Genomic DNA, 27,599 nt, shown 5'->3' on the forward strand with positions numbered 1-27,599 from the left:
GACAATGCATGGGGACAGAAGGCAGCAAGCACATGGGGCTGCAGGGGAGGGGGGGAGGATGGGCAGGATGGGGGTGGGATGTAAGCTGGAGAACATGGGAAAAGGAGCAAAATTAACACTGAATACCATCCTGTTTTCTGCCCCTGGGGGAAGCTGAAGGCAGCTCAGGAGATATCACAGGAGGTATGCCAATAGCACTCTGGGCCACCAGGATGCTTCAAGCCAGGTGCTGCCCAGGGAGGGCTGGGGGTGGAGAGGTGCCCAAGCCCAGAGTCCAGCCATGCCTGGAGCTACACTCCGGTGCAAGGGCTAGAGGTGGCCTTTGCACCTGAGTCAAGAGCCTGAGGGGGACAGGAGCCCTCAGCCCAGCAAAGGGGGCTTGCAGCTGGCCAGGCTCCTTGCAGAGGGGCAGAAAAACAGCAGTAAGGCAAGGGGAGAAAAGTGCTTCTGGTTAGGTTTTCCCAGGGCTGCAACACAGCCTTGAAGGCTGCAAGCACATGTGCACATGTGGGATGGGTGTCACTGCTTGGATCCTGGCTCTTCTGGGGTTTCTTATGGGCTGCCTTTGTGCCTCCTGTACGCTGGGTGATCAGGTGTGTGTTTGGGCATCAGGACGTGGCCAGCAGCCCGTGGGGTACTAGCTGAAACCCCGGCGACTCTGGTGTACATACACAAAACTATCTACACTGGCAAACTACAGTTTTAGTGCAGCACAAAAATTATACACTAATATAACTAATATAATTACTATAAGACTGTATGGCTATATCTATGTACAGCTATAGCTACCTATATACATGCATATAGCTTGTGGATAGGAGTATGACCTACTAGCCCACTAGCTGGGGGTAAAAAAACCCAAACAACCTTTTGGGTGGAAAGCCCATTGTCAGTGCCTGTGCAGCTGAAAGCAGCAGCTGGGCAGGCAGCACAAGGCAGCACGGGCAGCGCAGGCAGGCTCCGCGCGCCGCCTGGTGCCGGCTGAGACTCCTGCACCGTGGGGTGCCCAGGGGGGATTGGGCCCAGCCTTGCAGTGTGGCGTGGGGGGACAGCAGGGTGCAGACCCCCCCCACCTCACTCACTTGGGCCAGCAGGTTTGGCCCCAGCTGTGCTATGGGGTGAGAAAGCCGTGGGGGAGCAGGTGGCTGTCCCAGCTCCAAGCGGTGCAGATAGGATGGGGGATATGTGTTGGCACACCCACAGTCCCCAGTGGGGGCCAAAGGGAACCATTTTGCCTCCCACCCTGCTCTGGGCACATGGGGTGATGCTGGCAGCCAGTCGAATGGAGGGGATGGGGGACACAGGAGGAGGGAGATGAGGGGGCAAGTGGGTGAATGAAGGGTGATGGCTGCGTGGGCAGATCCAGCAGTGGGGAGGACACAGGGCAGCGGGAAGGGCCACCAAGGAGGGCTACCATGAGGTGTCCGAGGACCACAGCCTGGGCTGCACCAAGGATGGCACAGGCATGTTCCTGCACACTGGGACATTGAGACAAATCTTCCAGCTGCCCAGAGAGAGCGGAAGCTCAAACACCACGTCTGATCCCAAACTGTGGGGCTCAGTTGGGGATAGCATCTAGGGGCTCAGCACCACTGGCAGCCAGGCAGTCTACCCCCATAACCCAGCTGAACGTGGGTGCTGTGCCCCACCGCCACATCCCTGCAAAGAAATTGCTAAAAAAGGCAGGGCAGCTCTACTTTAAGGATGCTCTAAACTCAAACTTGCAATTTTACCAGTGCCTTAGCAGATTGCTCCAGTGTCAAAAGCTCTCCTAAACTATTGCCACCTCGTTACCCCATGCCCTGTACCTCCTCAGCACCTCTATGGAGCTGGCTGAGCCTCCCAGGGGCACAGCGCGGCTGGCCAGGGGATGCTCGGGGCCGGAGCAGCTTGCTGGCAGGCCCTGGCACAGAGAGGGTCCACAAGGGTCAGGCACAAGCTAACTGAATGCATAACTTTATTAAATAAATGCTTTGTCATGAGAAAAGACAAAGATCAAAGAGTAACATAAATTATAAGTTGAATAAATAGTATACAGCAATCTTCACTTTTTAATAAAATGTGAGATTTTTTTTTTTAAGTACAAAATGCTAAACAGAGCATTAAGCTCTTCTTCCATTGTCAGTTTTTCACAAACTGCTTTTTTTTTTCCCACCAGTAAGATTATGAGTATTTCTTGTTTACTGGAAAAAGAAACCATAACAAAAACAAAACAAAACGAAACAACAGAGCTACTGTATGTACGTAAAGCTATAAAAAGCTACCGTAAAATGTGTAGTGAGTATTGCTTAAAGATAAAAACCAGGCAGGAAACTCGGAATCTGGTGTGTTTTAACAACTGTGTTACAACGGTGAGTAACGCGCGCGGTGATGTCTGTCCCGGTGGCAGCGGCGGGGGGGCTGGCGGGGCTGGGGAGGGGGAGGCACATTAGGCAGGGCTCCTAGCCAGTGCCAGGACAGCGGTCTGGAAGCGAGGTGAATTGTCGGTTGTTAAATATACAATGCTCCGTTTGGGAAAAAAAAAAAATCAACAATAACAACAAAAAAACCCCCCCAACAACAAAAAAGAGTTTTCATGGGGAAAGGGGAGAAAAAAGAGAAGGCGGGGGAGAGAGAGCAGAGAAATAGTGCAAAATGCTCTTGTACTAGTGGTTTTCAAAGTCCACTGCAGTACAGACAAGGGGTAGCCCAGCCGCCGAGCGCTGCTCCCCGGGGAGATGTGGTGGAAGGGCTGTCCTGACCCCTGCGCCATCCTTGTTCTCTCCTTCCCAGCTCACATTCCGGGTACAGGTGCAGGCTCAGTGCGAACACCGTGGCTGGAGACCGCCCCCCCCCGCAATCCTCACCACCCCCCACCCCCCCCCCCGATGCACAAATTGCCAGCACTTCCCCATCTACCTCAACCCACCCCCACTGCTCACCCAGCCCTCCCCAGCTCCCAAATCTGCCCCTTTTGGTATTCTCACCTCAAATGCAAAGGAGTGCTGCTGGGTGCTGAGAATGGGAGCACCTCATCACTGCCGCCCTGGGGGGTGGCCAACCCCTCCTGAAGCTGCTCTCACCCCCCCAGCCCAACCCTGGTCCTAAACATTAGTGCAGCCTGCAAACAGCCTCGTCCTGCTGGGGATCCCGGAGGGAGCAGGCAGCCAGGGCGCTCCTCAGTGCCCTGCTCCAGGAGCCAAGGTGGTTTTGGGGGTGATGGCAGCACAGTCCCCCTCCTTGCCTCCTCCTTCTTCCCCCAGGTTGGTGGGGACAGGACAGGCGGTGCCATCCCAGCACTGGATGTGCAGGCAGAAGGGAGGTTGTGCGGGATGGATTTTTGGTGCTCTGGGCTCCTGGGGCCATGGCTGAGACTCCCTTTTGCAGGGGGAGGTCAGGGAGGCACCCTGTGTCCCCCTCCCAAGCTGACCCTCACCCTGCAAAAGCATCAGCCTGAAAGACAAGGTTCATGGGGAGCTGCTGTCCCTCTGCCCACTCCCATCCCGCCCTGGCAGCACGTCTCCTTTCTCTGCAGCCAAAGGCTTTCAAGTTTTGGGAAATCAAACAACAAAACAAACAAATGAACAAAAAAAAAAGCAAGAAAGAGAGAGAAGGAGGGAAGGGTCCTGGGGAAGGTGGTACTGGCCTACAACAGTCAGGAGGTTTTGCACGGGGATTGGCGAGCGGAGGAGATGAGAGACAAGTGGCAACAATGGCGACCTGTGGCCCTTGGGGCTGGCACAGGGTCCTCCTCCTCTTCCACCTGCCTTCTTCACCCATTCTTCACCCCACCTTTACTGCACCATTAGCCCCCCCCACCCCAGTCAAACTGACCGTGCTCCATCAGCCCCACTGAGCCCAGAGGGGTCCCTCTCTCGGCCCTAGCACTGTGCTCCCCTTCACCAATACAGGGGTCACTTCGCTCCTGCAGGTTTTTTTGGGGGACAGATCTGCTGTTGGTGGCACCCCCTTCTTTTCAGCAAGGGAAGACACCTCAGCCACAGCTCCAAACATGCCCCACCATGGGATCTCCATGGAAGTCCATCGGCAAAACTCGCCCCCACCATAACTCCAGGGGAAATAACCACAGGACATCCAGTCCTGCCCTCAATTGGGGCAAGTGTCCTTGTGGGGGGACTGCAGGATGCTTGGGGGAGCGATGCTGTGCCATGGGAGGCTACAGGGGTGCCCAGTCCGTGATGGAGAGGACCCTCCACCAGAGCCCCTTGGCATCGAATCCCCCTTGTCCCATCCCTGCTGGGTAGGACCCACTGGTGCTGCAGACCCCCTTTCCTCCCTGCCCAGCTCCATCAGGCTCAAAAGGGCTTTTCGGGGTGCAGACACCTTCCCCCTGAGACTGGCTGTGTCCTTTGTGCAGTGCTGGCTGCCAGCTCCAGCCGTGGCAGTGGGATGTGGTCCCCAGTGGGTGTGTGTTTGCCCACTGGGATTGGAGTGCCCAGACCCCACAGCTCGCTTTCCTTTCCTTCCTTCCTTCATTGCAGGATCTCCTCCCAGCACCAACATCCTGGAGGCCCTTGTCATGGGGAAATGAGAGGCAACAGTCCCAAAATCAAATGTAAAAAAATAAAAACAACAAAAAAGTCAGGAAGGCAGCTGAGGGCTGTCCCAGCACGCCTGAGGCAGTGGGTCTCCATGGCGTGGTGCCTGCTGTCACTCAGCAAGGAGCTGGATCCCAGGTTAAACGTGAGGGCCAGTCGCAGGATCATACTGCAGGGTGGCGGGAATCAGCCGTGGCAATGTGAGCAGTATCCTCAATGTGAAAGGATGGAGACTGACATTTTCCTACCCATGGGAAAGGCTATAAACCAGCCTTAACAAAAATCCAAGACAAAACAAAGTGTAGGTTTGTTTTTTTTTTTCCCCTGGAGCAAACTGCTTTTTTGGCTGTGAAAAAAAAAAATTAAAAATATATCTCCATAGTTGGTCTTCCTTGTGGTGGCAAAGGGTGGTGAAGAGTTTTGGCCCCGATCCCCCTGTCCCCACACAGGGATGCTTCAGTGTGGACAGCAATGGAGTATCTGCGGTGTCAGCTCGGATGCAGCCCTTGGCGTCGGCAGGGCCCTGATCCCACAGGCGCTGATGCTCCTCTGTAACTCTGCTCCCGTGTTCAGTCTGGCAGGTTATTATGCTTTTTTGGGAGGGGGCAGCATCTCTCCCCCTGCTTACAGTTAAGCCCTCCAGATTGCAGGTTTCAAGGCGAAATTTTGCAAGGAGGAAAGCCACGTCCGTGCACACACACACTCGCACACATGCACAAATGCTTCCACACCTGGATGGACAACAGTCAGAGTTCCACTTGTCCAAAAAGATTTCTGACCTCCTGTTTGAGAGGAACTGGATGGAGAAGGGTGTCTTTCCTTTTTGGATGATTTCTTTTTGAAGTCCACGAATATTTCTGGGGGGAGGTATTCGTGCCGTTGCAGGAGCTGTATTTCCCTCCCCAGCTCATCTCCAGACACGAAGCCAGCAGTCCCACTCCTCCTCCCAACGTGTCGAAATCTGCCTGGACCTCGGGCGGTCGTTTGAGACTGAAGTCAAATCAAATTGACTCGAGTGAGTCCCAGCGATGTGGGGAAGAGACTCTGGAGGACTGCAGCGAGGAGGGGGAACACTGGTGGCCGCAAGGTTTTCTCTCGAGACCCTTTAGAAAATGACTGGCTAAACTGAAGAAAAAACCCCAAAATTAACCCGCCTGAAACCCGTACTGGAAAATCACCAACTCGGAGAGATTCCTGCATCAGGGTGGCCTCTGCTTGCGGCAGGGGGGCACAGGTGGCATTGGGGAGAGGCGCAGGATGGCGGAGCGGCCGCGGCAGGTTTGTCTCTGGCTCTGTCCTTTCCTTGCTGAGTCCTTGTTGTCAAGAGGCTGCTGTAGATTCCGAGTCCTCTTTTCTTTTCTTTTCTTTTCTTTTCTTTTCTTTTCTTTTCTTTTCTTTTCTTTTCTTTTCTTTTCTTTTCTTTTCTTTTCTTTTCTTTTCTTTTCTTTTCTTTTCTTTTCTTTTCTTTTCTTTTCTTTTCTTTTCTTTTCTTTTCTTTTCTTTTCTTTTCTTTTCTTTTCTTTTCTTTTCTTTTCTTTTCTTTTCTTTTCTTTTCTTTTCTTTTCTTTTCTCTTTTTACTTTACTTCTTTCTTTCCCTTTCTCTTTTTTTCCTTTTTATTCCTTTCTCTTTTTTCGTTTCCTTCCTTTCTATTTTTTCTTTTCCTTTCTTTTTTTCTTCTTACATGAGATGAAAAGAATCGGAGTCCCGGGGCGCGGGGAGGTGCGGAGGGGAGGGTGAAAGGGAGCCTGGGTAGGTAGTGATGGGGCGGAGGGAGGGGATGCGACTTCACTCCACGTTGCTGCTGTCAAATGCATGGCACTGCAGGTCTCCGCTCAGGTAGTCAGTCCCTGGCAGCTTCATGCCATATTTGTCCACACACCAACACAACCCACGCTTCCGGCCTCGGGAGGGCTTGCACTGGGGAGACACCCAAGGGCAGAGATCAGGAGCTGGCCACCAGACGCCCTGCGGCTCCCTCGCGCTAGGGATCCGGATCAGCCCTGCGCTTCGCCCCTTTCACCCCAGTGACGCAATCCCCTGGGTAGGACCTAGCTCCTGCGCTCTGCTTTCAGCACATCTCCATCCCCGCTGCTACCCCAGCCCAGCGCTCTCTGACTTCTCCTCCTCCCACACCAGCTCCTTCAGGCTGCTTGCCTCAGACCAGACTGCACTCGGAGCCATCAGCAAGGCCACCCACCACCAACTGTGCCTGGAGATGCTCACAGCAACCTCCCCACCAGCCCAGCAGAAGAAAAACTTCCACCCTTTCCATCCAGAGCAGCGGACCCTCCCTGGGTGGGAAGCATCCCTCCATGGGGCTCTTTCTTACCTGCTTCCTCTTGTAGAAGCCTTTTCGGTCGCAGTTGGGGAGGTGGACAGCGCGAGGGACCATCCGCTGGCTGCTCTTGAGCTCCTGCAGGGATGCCTCCATGTGCCTGCGGCAGGGGCCCTGCAAGCAGGGAGAAGATGGAGCATGAGAAGGGAAGTGCCCTACAGCAAGCCTCCAGCTGCAAATGCCCCCAGGTCCCCTGTCCTCCCCATCAGCACCCACTCCCCAGGGGGACGAAGCCTTCCCGCAGCCCCCTGCCCACGGGAGCCCCGTGGAAGGAAGGCGAAGGCACCCACCAGCTCAAACTCTTGCCGGAGCTCGGGGATGACAACGCGGGGGTGTGCCGTGTTCTCCGCCATGCCCACAAACTTGGCCAGGGTCAGCTTCTTTCTGCGGTCCTTCTTCAAGGCCTCAGCCTTCAGCTCAGAGAGACGCCCGTGCTTGGGCCGGTAGGCCTTGGGCGGGTAGGTCTCCTCTGTCATCTCCGACGTGGTCGGCTCCTCATGTTCTCGGGACTCCCGTTCTGGAAGGGAAGGGATACCAAACTGTCAGGTCTCCATGAGCTGACTGCGGCTTGCTTTTGCATGGAGAGCCTCCTGCCCAACCCCAGAGGACATCTTTGCACCAGGCAGGACGGGAACAAATGACCAAAGAAATCCCTTTCCCAGCTGCTGCCTACAGCCCTTGCTTTATCCCACTGTGTGGGACTTGGCATGGCTTTCGTGTGACCCCCCGAGCTCAGGACAGGAAGATGTCTGAGGGCGCAGAGGAGCTAGGGGTCAGGATGGACTCCTACGTACAAGGCCACCATTGTTTGCAGCATGTCAGTGGAGGACTGGTGGGAGGGTTATCCCAAACCCAGAAAGGACCAGATGATACACAAAATGTGGCAGAGAAGCTCCTGTTTAGCCATGGTGAGAGGATTAAGTGACAAATTCACACCAATCCCGCCTTGCAGATGGAAGAGTAAAAGCCAGGGATGCTTGAAGATGAGACAACTCCAAAATAAAGGTCAATCCCACAGCAAAGCCACCACGTGGTTGGGCAGACATTTCGGCAGCGATGCTGAAGATGTGGCTGACAAGTGCTGGGATCTCCAGGGTCCTCAAATCTGCAGCCCCACGCTCATGGGACCGAACCAGCCCTTGTCCACTGGCATCTACTGAGCAGCTGGCAAAGCCCAGGGTAACGCTGCCAAGCGGTGCTGCCTAACCGTAGATGCCACCAATAGTACTGATGGCAAGGGAGGAGCGCGTATAGGCTCTGCCCGCGGCACTTGCTTTCCTGTACACCCCCTGGATTGCCCCAGCATGACCTGTGCCAGCAGGATGCAGTCAGGAGCCCTGTGCAGTTATATATAGGAGAGAGCTGGTGACAGTCTAAACTTAGATGACTTGTGACATTTAGTACAGCCACCAGAGTGAAAAAGGGTTATTTCTGGACTAAATTTGAATAGAGTTTAAGGCTCCTGAGGCTCCCGGTCTTCCAGTCCCTGGTTCCCAGCAGCCTGGCACTGATGCCAGGTTTGTGCTGGGGCCAGCGGGCAGGCATAGAGGAACCCACCGTGGCGGGAGGCAGAGCACCAGGGCAGCTGAAATCCCTCCCTGCACCATGTCTCCTGCAACTTCGATGCCAGTGAACCCCGCTCGTCCCCTCCGCAACACTACGGTGAAGACAGCAGGGCACCAATTCTGCCCCTCCTTCTCCCTGCAGACTGGCAGCTCCCCGGAGCCCAGATGCACCCCCATGGGGAAGGAGGATGGCTCTGCTGCCCAGGGGTGCCCAGGGGTGCCCTGGGAATGCCTGGCGAGGGGGGACAGAGGCGCTGCTCAGTGGCAGATGGCAGCACCAGCCCATCACACACAGCCCTAGCGGGGTGGCCTTGGAGGTGGCCAAGGGGACGGGCTGGTCACTGGACGCCCAAGCCTGCCACGGCTGCCAGTCTCCCCTCCCTCCTTGCCAAGACAGACCTGCCTTCTCCCAGCAAAACTGGAAAGTTTTCCATGGCCGCTTATTTTATTAAAGCAGACTTTATTTCTTCTCTTTCCACAAGAACAGAGTTGGGTCTGCATCCCAGACTTAGCATCCTCTTAACTGCCCACAGCAATGTAAATAACCCCATGCACCGTCCACAGGACTCGCACGTACCCCCAGGATGGGATTCTCTTGCCATTTTGCCCCGTGATGCTCATATGTTTGGGGTTTTTTTCTTGCTGCAGGACTCAAAGGCCCACACAGGTTGGGGCTTCTCTATTATAAGGGAATGACAGACAAGCGATAGGGAAGAAATTGATTAAATTGGGAATGACCTTGTCCCCCAGGAAATTACACTGTACAAGGTGCAGTAGAAGAGCATCCTTTGCTACAAGGATGTTGCAGCAATCCGAGGTTCGAAGGGAAACCAGAGACATTTGCAGTGACTAAGCCCTTCCACAGCAATGAAACACGCTGTGATGTGTCCCAGGAATCCCCTCTGGCACTGACTGCCAGGGACGGACATGGCAGAGCCAGGGCTTCTCCCTGGGCTGCGCTACGGTAATTAAGGGCAGGGGAGGATTCACACCAGCGTAGGCAACCCTACAATAACACAAGAGGGGCACAGCTCATTAACTCTGCAATAACAAATATGAGAAGCACAGCTACCTGGGAAAACCTAAAATAACAAACAAATGGGACAAGGCAGCAAGGATTCAGTCAGAAAAACAGTACGGGGTGTCCAGTCCCCAGGACTTGTGGTGCAATAGGTATTTGGAGCAGCTCGGCCTGCTCATACGGTCAGCAGCTTCAGCCTCCGCAAATACATTATTTCTCTGCTTCCTGCAAGCTGCCAGCCAGCCAGAGTGGGCTGGGAGCTGGGCACTAACGTGGAGGCCTTTCGGCAAGGGGAGATGGGAGCCGCAGGAGCCCACTGCTCTGCAGTGGGAGCCAAGGGCTGGCGTGCACTGAAAGCTGCCCAGCTCCCAGCCCAAGTCCAGTGCTTCCTGCATGGCTGAAAAAGCACCTGGAAGTGACCCCTTTCGTCCTGCCCAGCATGCACGGGTCCCTGCTCAACTAGCGATACGACAAGGGTGGCTGTGGTGGGACTCCTCTGTCTGCTGCTCAGCAGTGGTATCTAGTTTGAGTCTTTATTTCCCAGTGAGAACCACATGGATACCTTGGAGGGATCCCTTTCTTCCACCCTCTGATGTTTTTCATAGCCTAATTTCCTTCAGCAACAAGGAAAATTCCTGGCTCATGTACTCGAATATCTGTTCCCTAATTTGATACTAACAAGATGATTTTGACAAACTGAAGGGCAGAGTTCTCTGACACACAGACTCCTGACAAGCTCCAGGCAGCTGGTGAGGGACCTTCCCCGTGCCAACGCAGAGGGACGGGCAGAGCTGGGGCGGGCAGCACCCACACAGTGCCCCCACTTCGCCTCCTGGCCAGCTCATCCACACCAACCTGCAGCCGCCCACTGCATCCGGGACCAGACACCCATGTCAGCATCTCCAGAGCCCCTGCACCCGCCTGCCCATCCTCACCCACCAGCTCATTCGTTAGCCTCCATCTGCCACCCCAGGGCTGGCTTGTGGCAGGGAGCGCGGACATGGCTGCACCTGTGCTCCTGAGGAGGTGCTGGCAGGAGCAACACCCAATTTCCCCGAATGAGCTCTAACTGTGCCTGTCCGAGACTCAGGAAGGAGGCTGGAGTTCCTCCTCCCTCGCTGTCAGGATCTGGCCCACTGCACAGCCCCTTCCTGCCTACTCCCATGCACCTTGCCAACCCGGCGACTGGGTTTCAGGTATAGGCAGGAAGGTCCTACTTACCACGTCTCCAGCCAGGGGACAGTGGGAAGCAGGAGGTGGGTGGCTCTCACATCTCCATCCCTTCTCCCCACTCCTTAGGAGGAGGTGGCCTCTCAGCAGAGGTCCCAGGCTCACTGGCGACACAGAAGACTGACATTGCTGGCCAAGCCAAGGATGCCTGGCTAGATTTGAGGTGAGACCTGGACTGTAGTCACCTCAAGGGGCTGTTGACCCTACAGCCAAGGCAGGAGACTGAACTCAACTCAGAGCCACCTCATGGCTTCATGTCTGGTCTGATGCTGTGGTGCCCCATGGAGGACCCAGGGAAAGAGGGGCGAGCATCTGGAGATGCTCCTGACACAAGTCAGGCCAGAAGGACTGTGGTGGTGGTGTCCTAATTCATGCAGGCTCCCATGAGCCCTGGGAGGCAGAAAATACCCATAGCAGAGCATGGGCTGTCCTCTGCCCCAGGGCTAAGGGCTTAGTACCCTCTCCTCACTCCAGGCTGGGCAGAGGGAGCTCCCTAGCAGGAGCCGTTTCCAACCCTTTCACCCTGCCCCTACACAAGGTACACGGAGTAGCAAAATACCAGGCACAGTTTCTGGGAAGCTGCAAATTGCTCCTGTGCAGCTGCCTGCCGTCCTTGACAGACATCACCCAGAGCAGCCTGCACACCTTCCTGAGCCTGGGCCAAAACCCTGCCTGGGTGCTTCTGTGCTCCAGAAGTTTTGGACGTGTGTGAGGTCCCCACGGGGTGCATGTGCGTGTTCACACGTGGGTGCAGGGCGTGTGGGAACACTGCCTCCCTGCTTGCTGACATGACAGAGAGGAGCAGGAAGCTTGTTCCAAATGGCTAGGAGGCTTGAATTTTCATAACACATTTTCATCGGTTTCTGGCAGGAAGGTAGGAAAAGTATCTATTGACTGCTGCTGCTAATGATCCGTGCTCGTTACATCCACAGCCCACTGCTAGAGGACTTGCTGTCCTGTTCAAACACCCAAAAAGAAGTCACATGTACCTAAGACGGACAAGCACAATAGCACAACCTTACTAAACAGCCCTCGTGATTATTATCATGATTATTATTATTTACAACACGAGCTTAAGCAGGAAGGTGTTGGAGAAAGACTTAACGGGGATCTCAGTTAAACCTCTAGCATAGGAACTACAGCAAATGTCACTGGTGGAGATCTTGAGAAGTTGCCCAGTCTTTCCTTTGCCCCCAAACTCACCCACCTTTGTTCAGAGGTGCTCGTCACAAGGTGGAAATTAAGGCTTACGTTACCCAGGAGCTGAAACATCGTTGCTTAGAGCGCAAGTGTCTCCCACTATACAGTGCAGTGCAACAGTGCACAAAGTCTCTGCTCTCCACCAGAGGAGGATTTACCCCCAGGATGAAGAGCCACCTCCCAGTATTCCCATGAAGGGAATATCCTCAGCTGCAGGACTTCACAAGTGACCCCCCACTCCGCTTTTCCAACAGGCTGCTTGTGATTTTGGGCCCTGCTGGCAGCTGTCTTTGGAGGACCCTGGTTTCTGTCCCATTGCCGCTTACAACAATGTGGCATTTTCCAGACCTAGCTGGGTGATCTCTGACACCTTGGCTTTCTTTTTGAGGGGAAGGACAACATTCTGGGATCAGACAACTAGGCAGCTGACACTGGCAGCAGAGAAGGGAAAAAATTTATGGGAGAGACTGGTGGACAGAGGGAGGGATTTTTCTCCGGTTCCCACCAATCGGGACCCCAAAATGCTAATCAGAGCCAGATCAGGATGCTCCCTCCAAGCTTCACCCATAACAACAGCTGCCCAGCACAAACAGCTGCAGACACCTATCTACGGTGGCTCCGTTATCTGCCCAGCCCCACGCTGGCTTCTTACGTCTTCCTGATGGACTTTATGCGCACACAGAGGCAGAGGTAGTGACTGCTGAAATTAATGTTTGTCTTCTTCCCTGTACCTGCTGGAGGGACAGGATTCTCCCATTTCTCCTTCTGCCCCCATCCTTTATGGTACTGGTTCTTGCTGGGCAATGCTTAGCAGCTTCCCTGGGCTCCCTGTGGCTGGGAGAGGAAAGCACATCAGTGCTGTCCCTGAAAACAGCTTTTGCACTTGCAAATCATGTTAGAGATGTACCTATTTTTCTTCAGATTGGGTCTTATACAGGAAGTCTGTGCTCAGGTCCCTGGCCGGTAAAAGACCCCATCGTGCATTTCCCCCTGCTGCCCTCCCCACTTGTCCCCGCTCCAGAGGAGGGGACGTGCCTGACCTACGCTGAGACCTCCTGGGATGGGCAGGCAAGTTCCTCCCCAGCCTGGACTTGCACCTGTAACCATGATGGCAAAATAAAAATCCCTCCCTCCTGGTCTGTACACAGGGACAGCCGTCGTGTTTGCATTCCTGAAATGCAGGCAGGGAAAGGATAATGCAGGCAGGGAAGGGGTAATGCAGGCAGGGAAGGGATGCAGAATGAGGAGGGTCATCTCATCTCGCGCCCTTTGGCAGCTGGAGAGCACAACTGAGCAAAAGCATTCCTGAGTTCCCCAGGGGCCACCAGGATCAGCCCAGACAGAGGGGAGCTTTCACCGCCCTAATGAAGAACAGCTCATTTATGTTCCTGTTGCAGGCACAACACCCCAGCACGGAGGTGAATGACCCCCAGCCCCTCGTCACAGCCCCGTGGGGGTGGGCAGCGGAGCCGGCTCAGGCACAATGCCCAGGGCCAGGGTCACTGCTCTGGACCACCGCCCCGGTGAAGTCAGGCAGTGATCTCAGGCGGCCGCCCAGCCCGAGGACGTCTGGCACCCACTGGAGGAGGAGCAGCCAGGGCCGGGGATGCAGGCTCCGGCCGATCCCTCCGCTAGCCCCGGGCGTTGGCTGCTGGAGAGCCAGCTGCAATGTGCCTTGGACTTTCGACGAACTTTTGTGCTTTGGTGGGGACTTGACGGCAGGCCGGCGCGGCCGGTCTGGTGGGGACTGGTGAGGGAGCACGCTGGTGATGCTCGCAGGCGATGAGAGACTGGGAGGAGACACCACACACCGAGAAGGACAGAAAAACAGCAGCCCTGCTTGGACTGCCACCCCATCTCCCCCAAGTCCCAGCAACATGCAACAGGCATTTACGACAGATCTGTGTCAAATAATGCCTGTTCTCTAACACAGAGGTGTTGGGGCTTTGCTGGATAGCTCAACTCCATGTCTAAGTCATTGCCAAGATGCTGCACCCTACAAATTGTGACCAGCCCTATCATTTGGCTTGGGCACTGATTTTAGGGTGGAATGACATATCTCTGGAGGCTCCAGTGTCTCCTCCTGTGATTCCAATGGTCTCACTTAAGGTCTGAAGTTAAGAAAGATAAATCCCACCACCCCTTTAGTACTGATCCCCTTGCAGCCTGTGGTGCAGCTCTCATGGGCAGCAGGGCCAAACTATTTTACAGGCACAGGAGCAGTGGTAAGAACACCCAGACCCTATTTCCTTTGTGATTTGCAGAGTGTGGAAGGAAGTCTTTAGCAGTCAAAGCACATGGAGCACCCACAAAAACACCCACTCTGCCTCACCATGCCCAGTCCCCTACCAAAGACATATGATCAGAGTCCAAATAGTCCACAGCCCAAAAGCCACCCAAGCTCTTGGAAGAGAGCTCTGGGGTATCCCAGTACCTTAAATCCCTGTGACAGCATGGTGAGAGTTGCTGGGACCTCACTCTCTTGTCCCACAGAGACACCTTTAAAGAGAAGGATGTGGATCAGTGGGACCAAGCTCAGAGAAGAGATGGAAAAGCAACCAGAGGGCTAGAAGGACTCAACCCTAGATTAAGACTTATCTCCACTTTATTAAGCCAAGGCCCAAGTAGGATGCTTGGGAACAGCTCAGGAATACCTGAAGAGCCTCGGAGAGCAGGAATGGATGGCAGAGGAATGTGCTATAGTGTGGGCTTTTTTTTTTTTTCTTAGTTATTGTTTGGGCTTTGCTGAACTAGCCTGGAAGACCAGCTCTTTCTCAGGAGATTTTTGTCTCCTCAGCAGAAACCTGCGGATGCAGATTCTGCTGCATCAGCCAGGGCTCACCTGCAGAGCATGAATATCAGGTGCTTGGGCTGCCCCCAGGTTCACATAGGATTCATGGGAAAGGGAGATCATCGTCCTGATGACCTCAGTGTCCTCATACAGAGCTGGATGGGGGAGAAATGCAGCTCAGCATGTGGGAAAGGAGCTCTCAAGGGAACCAGCTCATGTTTTGGTCTGCTCTGGAAGCGCGGGGCCTATCTGTAGCAATGGATCTCTGGGTCAGCACCACTTCTCTGCAGTGCCAGCAAGTGCCGCGTAGGTGGGAGAGGTACAGGTATGGGAACTTGAACTGTAAGGAAGGATCTGCACTGCTTGCGTGCCAAATGATACTTTCCTGAGCTGCCCTTCCTTGCTGCAGCCACAAAATAAAACTCCCTGGGAGCAACTCTCTAGAACAAGGAGAAAAGCAGGTTTAGAGATGGGAAGCTCCATGATGTAAGCTCCTTTCCTACATGTAGCTAGCTGTTAGTTCAGCAGGCTCCAGGCATCTATGCTGTGCTGGAAGAGCCAAGCTTGGCCATCAGCTAGAGGGCTGGGCTGGTTCTGACCTGGGATGTACAAGCAAAGACTGGGGCTCACTGCTGTCTTTGACCTGTCTCTTTCTCTCCAGAGTTCCTAAACCTGGCTATGATTAGTTCTCAACAGAGGCTTGGTAGCTAGCAATGCATATACAGGGCACACCAAGATCAGGTGAAGGTCTGGGCCTGTGGTGGACAGGCAGTGTGGCCAGCAACTTGGGGATCCCAGCAACAACCATTTTGGTGCACGAGGGAACCCAAAATGTCCTACTAGTAAAAGAGTTGGGTAACTTTCCAGAGTTTCTCCTTCCAGTAAGATGATGAACAAACATCCATCCATTACAATTAAATGATGCTAACGTGCACCATCTTGCAAAACTGCAGGCACTCTGTTTTTAGATAGCTGCTTGTATCAGCCTGACATTTCCTGAACAAAGTTATCGTCCAGGGAACTGAACTGGCAAGTGGAGGGGAAGGAAGTATTTCAGGATTAGATTTACATCAAGAAGCTCCTGTTGCTGATGCACTGATGATAGGAAGATAAAACATATTTCCTTCACATCATCTGGAGACTACAGATGTTCCCCATTCCATATGCTGAAACTGCAGAAGAAGCTGAGAGCTGAACTGAAGAATGACCCAGAGAAATCTAAATAAATCATCTTTCAATATCATAGTGACCAAGACGTATTTTTCCTTCCTGGAAAGGATGAAATCATTCGGTATTTCTTAGTCTTGCATCGTTTCCAACAAAGCCACCCTAGCGGCAGATTCCATCAGCTGTAATAAAGGCAGCAAAAAACCCACTAGCCTGCCAAGGAACTAAGAGCAGAAAAGAGCAAAGAAGAAAAACTCGGGGAAGAAGATTGTATGACAGTCTCTGTCTAACTGACTGTAAAGGTGAGGAAAATCTAAAGTAACTCCTGATAAGCATCGTTTAAGTGTTTATCAGAAGTTTCTCTGTAGGATTTATCTGTGGCAAAAAGACAGGAAAACCCTTCCTAGAAAACAAATATATTGTCAGGTCTTCTGAATGAAAGCAAAAGGATGTGAACTGCTCATCTGGCCACCAGGCGGGAAGGGATCACCTGAAAAAAATCTTGCTATGTCTTTAGAAATGAAGGAGGTGTGATGGGTTGGAAGAGAAGCCTAACAGCATCCATCAACTATCATTACTGTATGAGAAAAAAGGGGACAAGGAGGGCTTTTTTGGATGAAGGTAGCTCAACAGCAGTGGTGGAGGAAACATCACTAGGGAGAAAGAGTAGGTAGCTTTGCCCCCTTGGACTATGTGGGGCCTGTCTCCAAAATTCAGATGAAGGCAGGTGTCAATATACACAAGATGTCAAGAAACCTGGACTTGAAAGCAGGATGCTGCCAGGACACTGATACTGTTTTGATCACTGAAACCCAAACGTGACAAATCATAGGAGAGCCAGGTGTTAAGAAGGCCTTAGAAAGCGAACCATAACTAGGAAGAGTGTTGCTGGCAGCCATCAAAAGCTGGGATATCACTGTGGATATTGTAGCATTCTACCCTGAGAACAATGTGCAGTTAAGAGGAAACCCCTTTATTAAAGGAGATGATCCTGAGAAGAGGATGTCCTACCAGAGATGTAGCCACTACAGTTTATGCTAAGCTCTCTGGCCTGCTTATGGATGAAGGTGGCTTTTGCCTTTTAGTCAGGGTTTTGATTCTCATTTAGTTTCATACCAAGCAGAAGCTTTTAACAACTGGCCTACTGGGACTCAATCTGAGAGAGGTTGCTCCTAATGGAGGCTGGTGGTCTCCATCACATGATCCATCCTCACTTAAGTCATTCAGGGTCTCTGTCAGCCTCGACAGCAGCCAGTAACTGGAAGAGCCAAGAAAGCCAAACCCTTTGCCTGTCCCAGAGAGAGGTGGAGGCACGTCAGGTGGAGTCTGGAGATGCATCTGTGTCAGGTGCTGGACAAGAACTGGTCCAACACCGCAAGTATTTCAGGTGTGCAGCTGTGATTGCAACCTCCAGCCTAGCCTGGATTAATTTCTATGCCTTCAGCCTGACTTTCACAGCTCTGCCTTAAACCAGATGGAAAAGATCTGTGAGATCATCCATTGCTCATCTCTGTGTCAGTACCAGATGACACATCATCACATGTACCGTCCGACCTGACTTTTATGAGCTCTGAGTGATGAGACTTCCACCTCTGCCCTCAGGACTCCCTTCTACTTTCTTAATGACTCCTTCTTTCAGAAGGCCTTTGCCTGAAGTAGGCCTGGCCATTATTTAATCTCTCAGTCCACCTAAGTAGTACCACAAAAAAGTACCAGAAGTTTGATGTTCGTACTCTGACAATACTGATAAGCAGAAACTTGCCCAAACTTGATCCTAACGGATGACTCTTGCCTCTCCTAGCCATCTCCCTCCTTGCGCTGTACCACTGCATACACTAACAAATTCCCTTTGGTCCGACACGATGCAGAGATGCTTTTCAATGTGAAAAAAATATCACGGGTCCCTTGATGGAGCAAAGGGTGCAGACCTCCATTTTGGGGTCTGAAACTCCAAGAAAGACAACTGACGCCACTTAGCCTTTTTGGAATGATAAAATTCCTGCTGCACTTTGTTGTTTTTCCTGCAATCTTAAGCCACCTCTTCTATTACAAAACCAGATAACTGAACATGGAAATGGTTATGAAATAATACAGTAAAATTTCACCCGTTTCTGCTATTTCTTCAGGAAAGCAGGAGTCACAAGTGAAAGCAAAGTGACTGTATGCCACTTTGTGTTTAGACATTATTAAGATGTATTAAGACATACATGTGGCTATGGCAGCACCATAATTGACTGCTGGACAGGTATAAGACATGCAGTCCCTCCCTAATAAAACTTTTTTTTCTTTTCCAGCATCTCCTTTAAATTAAAAAGTGAAAGCCAGGTTCCATAGTTGTCCACTGCCTTATTTAATTACTAGATTTTCATCATTAGTCCAATGCATAATATCTGATTTCTTAAGCATGAATAATAAATAGGTCTGTTGATTTGTCTTCTGAGGATGAATCCCATCTGAATTTGGAAAAAAAAATATTTCTACTGGTTTTCTACAAAAAGAATTATGACTATTGGCCAACTTTTCCCCCAAAGTTACCTTTAAGATACATTCCCTCTCTTGTTTGGCTAGGGGATCATTTCCTTGAGTATCTGTTAGGATTACCTTCTTGCCCTTAAATAGCAACCAGACCAGTTATCTCCATCAGTGAGCTAGCTGCGTCTATCCAACAAGCAAACAAACCAAACTGCAATAACAGCCCTCAAGGCAGGCAGCTGCTAAGAGCTTTCCAATCCTACTGAAGCCAACAGTGTCTTCAGCTTTGGCCTCACAGTCCTTCGAGGACTGAGATAGCTGGTTCCCACAAAGGGAATTAGGTGCCTGAAAGCCTATGATGCTGTGGGCCTAGCAAAAAGGTGCTCAGCATCTTGCAGGATCAAGCCCTGCCAGGCTAATAGGGAACGACGTGCCAGTTTGCTGTGGGGGGTACTGACACCCCATTTCCACATTGTGCATGAAAGAAGCAGTACCGAAAGGGTGGAGGCACAGGGAAAAATTATGGGAATATCAGAGAGGTCTGGAGAATGAGGGCAACAGCGCAAGCAAGGCTTTATGGAAACACACATAAGTGCCCACTGACTCCTCAGCCATAAATTTAAGGTGCCTCCTCAAGATTTAGTCTGTTGACCAGAGTCTCTCTGCAGCCAGGGAGGCCTGGACCTTCCCTGCAAGCATATCTTAAGGCAGGTGTGGTCTCCCAGCCAGAAGCTGATGGTTAAAAGACATGGACTGATAGGCAGTTAGCGCACTTGTCCTGGAAACATCATAAAGAGACAGGAGATCCACCAAAACACGCTGAGAAATGGCTTCCCTTGAGAGCGATTTTGCCCAGATCAGACCACTGAGAGTCCCAAATTTCTGCAAACACATTACGCTGGCTTCTGCTGGGATTAACTGCAAGCCGTGGATTGACATAAGCACTAAGGGGTCCTCTCAGATGACTAGCATCAAAGAGCCACCTCAAAAATAACATCTTGCTGAGAGTTGCCTTGGCTACACAGCTGAAAGAATAGAGGGTGTCTCGTGGGGGTTGAGTGGTGAGAGGTTGGGGGATTTCACTCCTTCATCACCAGATGCGACAGTGACCCTTCCCAGATGGGCAGGCATCAAGCATGACCCATGCCCAGTGATCTCAAATGGGCAGCCCCAGGGTCCGGGAGCGCTGGCACACCTGCCACCCCACTCTGTGACCCATGGGCAGCCCTGCACATCGCCCCGGGGAGACCTGGCATGGAGGCTCTCGCTAAATGGGCCTGGGGGGTCCAGGTGTTAGAGGATGGCAGCATGTGGGATAAGGTTCCTGCTCCTCCTTGCCAGCAGAGCCTCCTCATGCTTTTGGCTACACCTGTCCTGAGGATAAACAGAAAATATCTATATTTTTACCTGTAAAAAATCTCTTTACAAATGACTAGGTGGTTATTATGCTGCCAGTGAATTCATCCAGGACAAACTCTTTGGATCATCTTTGACCTCTGCATGCACCATGTCGTCAAGTCCTGCTGCTTCCTCTTCCTCAACGCTGGAGATTGTTTCTCCTGCCCTCAGCTTGCCATATTTCAGCAAATTTGCCATCTTTTCCCAATCCAATTCTTCTTTCCTGCTTTCCCAAACGCCAGTTGTCGCTGCCTAGGCAAAGAGAAGTTTGCAGGGTTCCAGTACGCTCAGTGCCCCTGGCACCATCTCCTCTACCAATGCCACCAGGTACCGCTGCCTCCCGCACATGTCCTCCAGCTCTGGCATGCAGCAGAAGGATCGACCACCCTCTGCAAGCCACAACTTATCTGCACCTTCACTGGGATATCTGTCGGGGTATTTAACTAATGTAGACTTAGTGCATCCAGACAATACAACCCACCTCCAAACACGGGGGGTGAGTTCAGATCCACACAGCTGGCTGGGAGGAATATCTGGCCTCTATCTCCTTCCTTGCCTCGCCTTGTTTGATATGCTCACCTGCTGCACCTCATTTCTCAGCCCTCCGTGGGAGGATAGCGTAGGCCGGTCTGTACACCAATATCTGATCTTGATGGCAAAATACCAATGTGCCAGTCATAAGCAGAACCACTGCACCTAAGAAAGGTTTGTGTGTACTGCCTGGAAACCATTCTGCCCCCAGAGACAAAAATGCTCCGTGTGTATGTGTTTGCATACATTAAATGTTTGTGTAGGCATGCGTGGGCATGTGAACACGGGTACATGTGTGTGTTAGGCTCACACGCATATCTGCCTCGTGCATATTAATCCTGCTGCTCTGCAGCCCACATCGAGGGGCAGGTGTGTTCCAGCCAAATTCTGCTTTTATTTATGTCCGACCTTGAATTTGCACTACTAAGTGCTTGGTAAAAAAATAGTCAGGATTTGCTGTGCCATGGGCCCTTTATCTCCCCTGTGACTTAGGTGAAATGAGCTGCAACTGTTCTTAGCGGCATGCCCCACTGAGCAGAGGAGGATGAGCCCTGGAGGGGCTGAGGGTCCTGCCCCCCTTCCCAGACCGCTCCCAGGCTTTCCAGTTTGGTGAAGAGCGCTGGGAACCACCACCACTATAACAGCTCCTGCAGCTGCTCCTACATCTGCGACGCCTTTCGATCCAGCATGGGTAAAACTTCCAGCAGACGTTAGGAGGAAGCAGAGCACCACGCTCTGTGCAAGGCAGCGCCTGCTCACTGCTTCTCCTCCTCTCCTTCCTCCCTGGCTGTCCTGACACACATGTGCCAAACTACGCGACCAAAAGAAACAAGGGGCTGTCCCAAAGCTGGCACAAAACGTACCCGAGCTCTCCTACCCCTCTCTTCTGAGCCTGACGGGACACCTCACCCCGCAGTCACGCGAACGCTTCCAGTCGCACACGACTGTGCTCACGCCACCAGTGTGCCAAAGCTGCGACAGTCATCTGGGCACAGGGTGCTGGTGCTTAAATATTGACATGAGGAGGCACGCAGCCTTCCTCCAGCATCCCTCAGGTTTGCAGAGGCTCCCATTTAAGGCCAGCCCCTGCTCTCGGCTGCAGCGGTACAGGCTCTGGAGGGGCTCCCTTCGTTCACCTGGAGCAGATCCAGGCTGACGGCGCTGCACGGGAGCTCGGGACCGGCTCTATCACTCACGCACGCACGCACGCACACACAGAGCCACGTCTTTTCTCTGGTGAACTCTGCTGGCACCCAGGAGGAATTTCATTTGTATCAACTACTTAATATTCTTGCTCCTTCCTTAGAAACCAGGCTGCCGAAAAATCTTTCCAGCCAAGGCCCCTCCTTTCCTGTTTGAACCACCCCATCCCTCCCTCCCCCATACACACACACCGCAGAAACCTGGCTCTCTTGCTGGCACCTGATGGATTTCACCATTTTTTTTTTAATATATTGTTATTGTTGTTGAAACTTCAGATCAAAAGAAAAATGGAGATTTTCCTGTTTCGGATCCGAGGCTTTGCAGGCCTGTTGCTACTAGCTTTTGCCTTGACAGCTCGGGAGCTGGTTCGCACAAAGGACCTGCCGCTCGGCACCAGCCGGGTCCCTCCCCGAGCCACACATGCTGGCAAGCCCGCGCGTCCCAAGCGCCCCGCTCCCACGACCCCTGCCCTAACCCTCACCCTCGCCCTGGACCTTGGCGCGGGGCTGCCCACCTGCCCCGCTGCGTCCCCATTGCTCGCCCCTGGAGCCCCACATCCCCGAATGGAGAGGAGAAGCGGGGTGGGGGGAATATGCCAGGGAGGGATAAAGGACTGCACCGAACACGAGCCGCAGGGAACTTGGGCTCGGCAGCACTCCTCCTCCGCCTACTTCCAGCTGACGCAGCAAAGATGATTTTCTTAGGGCTAATTCTGCAACACCCCCCCCCGCCCCTTTCCCCTCCTGGTTATCGTTGGCTCACAGTTTCGTGAGGAAACTTGCCAAGTCTTGCTCGCTTTCTAGAAAGAGAGCAGGAATGAGAGAGGAGAAGGAAATATTTGACAACCTTTGTTTTTCCACGAGCCTTTTTAGGGCAGCAGGCTCCAATCTGTGCCCTCCGCTCCCAGGCGCTCGGCCTGACCTTGCTGTCTCAGCAGGAGGAAGTCTGGCGGGAGCACGGGGGAGAAAAATGGAAAGACGTGGTGTATTTCAAAGGAAACCTAAACAAAACAGAGAAAACCCAGAATCCTGCAGCCTGTGCCATAAATGAAGCTCATTCATGGTTTTTTACCAGGAACAGTCAATTACAGCCGTAATGTTTGGCTTTCGGTAAAGGACAGTGTCTGACTGTCGTGCCAGGAAGGACTGCAGGGACCGTCCCGTCAGTACCTACATATCCGTCTACTTAAAATGAGCCTTACCAAAGCTCTTTAATCCCACACTTGCTTTCATTTCCGAGCTCTCAGCAAACTAGGAGTATATCCTGCCCAGAAGTTCCGGCATTTCTCAGTACCGCTGTGCCTAGCTTACAGATGAGGAAACTGAGGCATGGTACCTGGAGCATCTTGTCCCCAGGCGAGACATCCAATCTACAGGAGAGCCAAGCCCAGCCTCCCAGGCTTGGGCTCTTGCAATACTGCTTGCTGCTCTCCACCTCAACTATAAGGAGGAAAGCATCTGTGATTTTAAACTCGGCCAGCGCAAGAGCAGAAATAGATAGAAATGCAGTTTGATCTAGTCCTCGATGCTGTCACATAGTTTATTTTGCAGAGTGCTGATTCTTTCTCAGCGGTTCGCAGCTCAGGGCCAATTTTGGTCATTGATAGATGGGAGGGCCAGGCCAGCTTCCCCAGCACACGGTCCCTGCACTGCTGGCCAAACTGGCAGAGGCCAGAAAGTTCAAGTCAAACTTCATTTCTTTCCTTGCCTCGTTGCTTAGAAACATGCCTATGAAAATATACTTTGTTCTCACACGCTACCAGTCGAATGCCAAGAGAGTTTTTTCGTTCTCCCGTCCTCAGGAATTCCTGATTTATTTTTTATTTCTTTTTTGCAATCACACAAATCTCAAGAGGAGCCTGCTCTCCTCACGCGGCTTCTTGCAGCAGCCTTTCCGATCCAGGCTCATCTCCCGGCTGCGAACAAAACCCATCGAAAAGAGCCCCCTGCAGCACTCGGAGAGTCCAAACTGGAAGTGCAGGTAGTGCCAGGGGGTTGATTTTGCAACAAACCTGCAACCTCTTTCCTGTCCCTCTCCTTGTTCCTTCAACGGGTGCTCCCCATTCCAGGAAAACCAAAGCAGCGATATTAGAGGGGACCAGCCAAAGCTTTCACACAAAGCACCTGCCAAAGGACCAGTTTCCTTGGGAAGAGTGAGGCAGGTGGAACGACAGGAGATTCACGCTGGGAGCCAAGTGCCCAAGCTTTTTCGAGTGCCTTCGGTCTGCATGGGGCACTCTCGGCCCCGCTCTCCCAGCCGCCGCTGTGTTTTGGCTGCATAGCTTTGCCTTCCTGACCACACTGCCTGCCCCCGGCCGTGCACACACACGCGCAGAGTAAATAAACACCGGGGATGACGCGCTCCGGGATACTTCACATAGCTCCGTTGCCAGCGGGTTATTGCCCGGCTTCCTGGGCTCCACGGCAGGAACGCGGCTCCTGGCTTCACCCTCCGCTCCCTACACATGTCCCCTCCCAACCCTCACCCTTTCCAGCTCCCCTTCAGAAAACCAAGCTCAGCTTTGCTGTTTCTGGATGATTTTAAGGGAGTTTGGACATTTGTTGTCATTTGAGGGAGGGGGAAAGTTATACACACAGAATTTGGTTTTGCTTTGAAGGATGGAGCGTAGCAACACAACCGCTGCCTGCAAGCAGCAAAGGGGAAAAAATAATAAAAGCATCAAGATTTATTAGGTGCTAGAAAGGAGAAACGGATTTCCATTGTGCGGGTATAAGCACAAGCTTGCTAACAAGCAAAAATGACTTTTTCATGGACCAAAAAAAGCGGGGGGCTTGTTTCTGCGATTATTTTGCCAAGTGGTTCCCCGTTCCCCTGTGCATGCAGACATCCTCCCTGCCTCCCCTTCACGCTGTGGCAGAAATACAGATGTATTTGGAAGGATATAGGAAAAGTGTCCTTGCACAAGCTACAAGATCCAGAAATGGGAGCTTAACGTGTGCCAAAGTGAAGCTTTCTTTCGCGCTTTTGTCACGTGCAAGGTGCAAACATTTCAGAAGCTTGGCTTTGCACTGCTGCTTCCATGCCAGCCTTCATGCTTGCTTTTAACCTATTCTTTCTAATTATTAGCAAGACCATCATTATTTTTTGCTTTCACAGATTCCCTGTCCCTAATGCACCTGCACCTCTCCGGGCTAAAACCCGTTGCCCAACAAAGACATCCAGCAGTGGGCAACCAGGAAGAGCAGGCTGCAATGATGGCAAGGAGAACGCCGGAGGCTGAGCAACAAACCTGGGGGGGAGCTGAGGATTTTGGGGATGGGGAAAGTGGTTGCATGGAAGTGCCCTGCCCTCTCCTCTATCTCAAGCTGCAGAGGCCAGCTCAGGCCCCAGAGCAAGGTGGTGGATATGGTGAGAGAAAGGGGTCAGGGAGAGGGCGAATACAGGGACGCAGGAAAGATGTAAAGGATGCAACTGGGGAAGGACTGGGATGCAGCTGTGACTAAGAGGGTGCATCTGGAAGGTGGGGGAAGAAAAGCTTTCCACTGAGGATGGGACAACCCAGAGGTGATGATGGAAGGGGGCTGAGGGAGGCTGTGAGACGATGCAACAGGAGGTTTGACCAGGGCATGGATGGAAAGAAGGATGGGAAAAGCAGTGGGGGGCACGGAAGAACAGCTAGGGGGATGGAAGAGTCCCCACAAAGATGGAAAAGCAGCTACAGGGGTGGAAGAACATCTGGAAAGAAGGAAAAGCAACTGTGGGGGGTGTGGAAGAGCAGCTGGAAAGACAGAAAAGTAGCTGGGAAGGTGGAAAAGCAATAGGGGATGGCAGAGCAGCCAGAGGAAGTGGTGATGGTGGAGAAGCAGTAGGAAAGCAACCAGGGGCTTGGAAAAGCTGCTGGTGGAGTGGGTGGGGAGGGGAAGGAATGGGGAAATGGCTAGAAAGACGGAAAAGCAGCTGGGGTGTGTTTTATATGTGTGTGTGAGAAAAATCAGGCAGAAAGATGGAAAAGTAGCCAGAAAGATGGAAAAGCAGCTGGTTGTGGTGGAGGGGAATGGAAGAGCAGCCGGAAAAGCAGAAAAGCACACGGTGGGGGAGGGTGGGGATGGAAAAGCGGGCGGAAAGATGGAAAAGTAGCCGTGAAGGCGGAAAAGCAAGCCGAGGCATGGAAGAGCACCTGGGAAGATGGAAAAGCAGCCGGAAGGGTGGGAAAGCAGCGGGGGGGGGGGGGGGGGGGGGGGCGCAGGAAAGAACAGCCAGTGGGAGGGAGTAGAAAAGCAAGCGGAAAGATGGAAAGGGAGCCGGAAAGGGGGAAAAGCAAGCGGAGGGCCACGGAAGAGCACCCGGAAAGAGGGAAAACGTAGCCGGGAGATGGTGGTGGGGTGAAAAAAGCAGGCGGAAAGATGGAAAAGGTGCCGGCAAGGGGGAAAAGCATCCGGGAGAGATGAGGATGGGAGAAGTGGTGGTCACTCACCGGCCTTGGCTTGCTCGCGGTAGCTCTTCTCGCTGAGGCAGACGGCGGTGCCGTGGAGCAGGGCGTGCAGCGGCTTCTCCTCGCCCTGGCGCGGGAGGCAGCGGAGCCCCCGGGCGCAGCGCTCGGTGTAGACGCCGCAGGGCTGGCCGGCGGGCAGGGCGCAGGTGAGGCAGCAGCCGCAGCCCGGCTCCTTCACCAGCTCGCAGCCCAGCGGCGGCGGCGGGCAGAGCGACAGCGCCTTGCCGTCGCAGGGCTCGCACTGCACGAAGGAGCCCAGGCACCGCGACAGCCCCGGGCAGGCGCCCAGCAACACCAGGAGCCGCAGCAGCATCGCGGCGGGGATGCTGCGGGATGGGGCGCGGGGGGCTGCCGCCGGCGGGGGGGCGGGGGGCGGGCGGTGCTTGCTTTCCGCTTGCCCCTTCGGGGGCAAAAAAAAAAAAGAAAAAAAAAGAAAATTAAAAAATTTCAAAAAAGAAAAGGGTCGGAAAGCGCAGCCCCTCTTGCAGGCGTCCCACTCTGGGGTTTATTATCGGGGTGCGAGACCCTCCTGCTTTTCTTTTGGCGCTGGGGGGGGGCGTCTAGGTTTGCTTTTTGTCTTTTTTTTTCTTTTTCTTTTTTCTCCTTCTTTCAGCTTTTTCTCGCTTCGAAAGGAGGGATTCGCACCGCGATCCGCGGGAGCGCAAAAAGAGAGGGGGAGGGAAGAAGGGGGGAAAGGGAGAAAAGCCTGCAGGGGTTGCACAGCCTACAGGTTGCAGGGGGAGGCGTGGGGGAGCAGGGGGGTTTGGGGAGGTGGGACGGCGATTTCACACACACACACACGCACGCACACACACACGCACACTTCCCAAAGGGCTGGGAGGAGGCAGATTGGGAAGGGAGCAAAGTTCCTTGAAAACCAGTGTCCTGCTATTAATGCATCAAAGCAGTCAAGACGCGGGGGGGGGGGAAAACGGCAGGAGAAGGAAGAGGGGATGCAAAGCTCCCCTTCCTTCTCTCTTCTTCTGCAAGAGGAGAAAAAGTCTCTCCCGACGCAGCGAGCTGCTGGGAAGCTTGGTATGAAGCAAAGTTGTGTTTCGATCGGCTCTGTTCAACCCTCCCGCTTTCCTCTTCCAAGATTTGCAAAGGCAAAAAAAGCGGAAAAAAAAAAAAAAGCAGCCAAAAAAAGGCAAAAAAAAAAAGTTTTCTGCAAAGTTGGAGTGTTTTGTTGCAAAGCCTGCAGAGGAGCGGTAAAAAACAGGGGGAAGGGGGGGAAAAATAGAGGAAAAAAAAAAATCCACTTTGTAGATCTCCCAACACTTTTCCCCTGGAGAAGTTTCTAAAGAGACTGAATACTGCAGAACAGGCTGTCTTTTAAATAGACTGCCTCTGGCTGCCTGCCAGCCCCTCGCTGCAATTTGAGATCCCAATGACACCTCAGCTTGACTGGGTGCCAGCAGCGAGGGCCCTATCAGTGCACACTCGAGCCGTGGGGGTGGGGTGCGCAGCTTCTGACTTCTGGGCTTCAAACCCCGGGCAGTGATCAAGGATAATATTATGAGGAGAGACAAGGGGAGGAGGAGGGGGAAGGGGAAGCCGAGGATGGGGAGGGGAGAGAGAGTGGGGAGGAAAAAAAAAATAATAAAAAAAAAAATTCAGATCTTCACGGTTTAAGAAAAAAAAAAGGAGAAAAGTGATTGCAATTGGGTTGCACGGCAGCCTGCGCTGCAGGGAG

General features: G+C 52.9%; 1 protein-coding gene across 1 annotated transcript; it reads right to left on the bottom strand.

Moving 5' to 3' along the window:
• Positions 1–1,936: 1,936 nt before the first annotated feature.
• IGFBP5 (insulin like growth factor binding protein 5) lies at positions 1,937–27,209 on the bottom strand. The gene is made up of 4 exons (XM_054829944.1): positions 25,889–27,209; positions 7,166–7,392; positions 6,870–6,989; positions 1,937–6,457 (listed from the first exon to the last, which is right to left on the bottom strand). Exons 1-4 carry the CDS (start codon positions 26,217–26,219, stop codon positions 6,326–6,328), a joined length of 810 nt encoding a protein of 269 aa, XP_054685919.1. The 5' UTR covers positions 26,220–27,209; the 3' UTR covers positions 1,937–6,325.
• Between the last annotated feature and the right edge of the window lie 390 nt (positions 27,210–27,599).

The sequence above is a fragment of the Grus americana genome, chromosome 6 (genome assembly GCF_028858705.1).
Source record: "Grus americana isolate bGruAme1 chromosome 6, bGruAme1.mat, whole genome shotgun sequence".
NCBI classification, from domain to species: Eukaryota; Metazoa; Chordata; class Aves; order Gruiformes; family Gruidae; genus Grus; species Grus americana.

Excerpts from the sequence above, each read along its gene's own strand:
- IGFBP5 (XM_054829944.1), bottom strand. The coding sequence starts at position 26,219 with ATGCTGCTGCGGCTCCTGGTGTTGCTGGGCGCCTGCCCGGGGCTGTCG. Across the intron at positions 7,393-25,888 it reads CCGCGAGCAAGCCAAGGCCG|AACGGGAGTCCCGAGAACAT; the intron begins GTGAGTGACCAC and ends CTTCCCTTCCAG. Across the intron at positions 6,458-6,869 it reads GCTTCTACAAGAGGAAGCAG|TGCAAGCCCTCCCGAGGCCG; the intron begins GTAAGAAAGAGC and ends GTGTCTCCCCAG.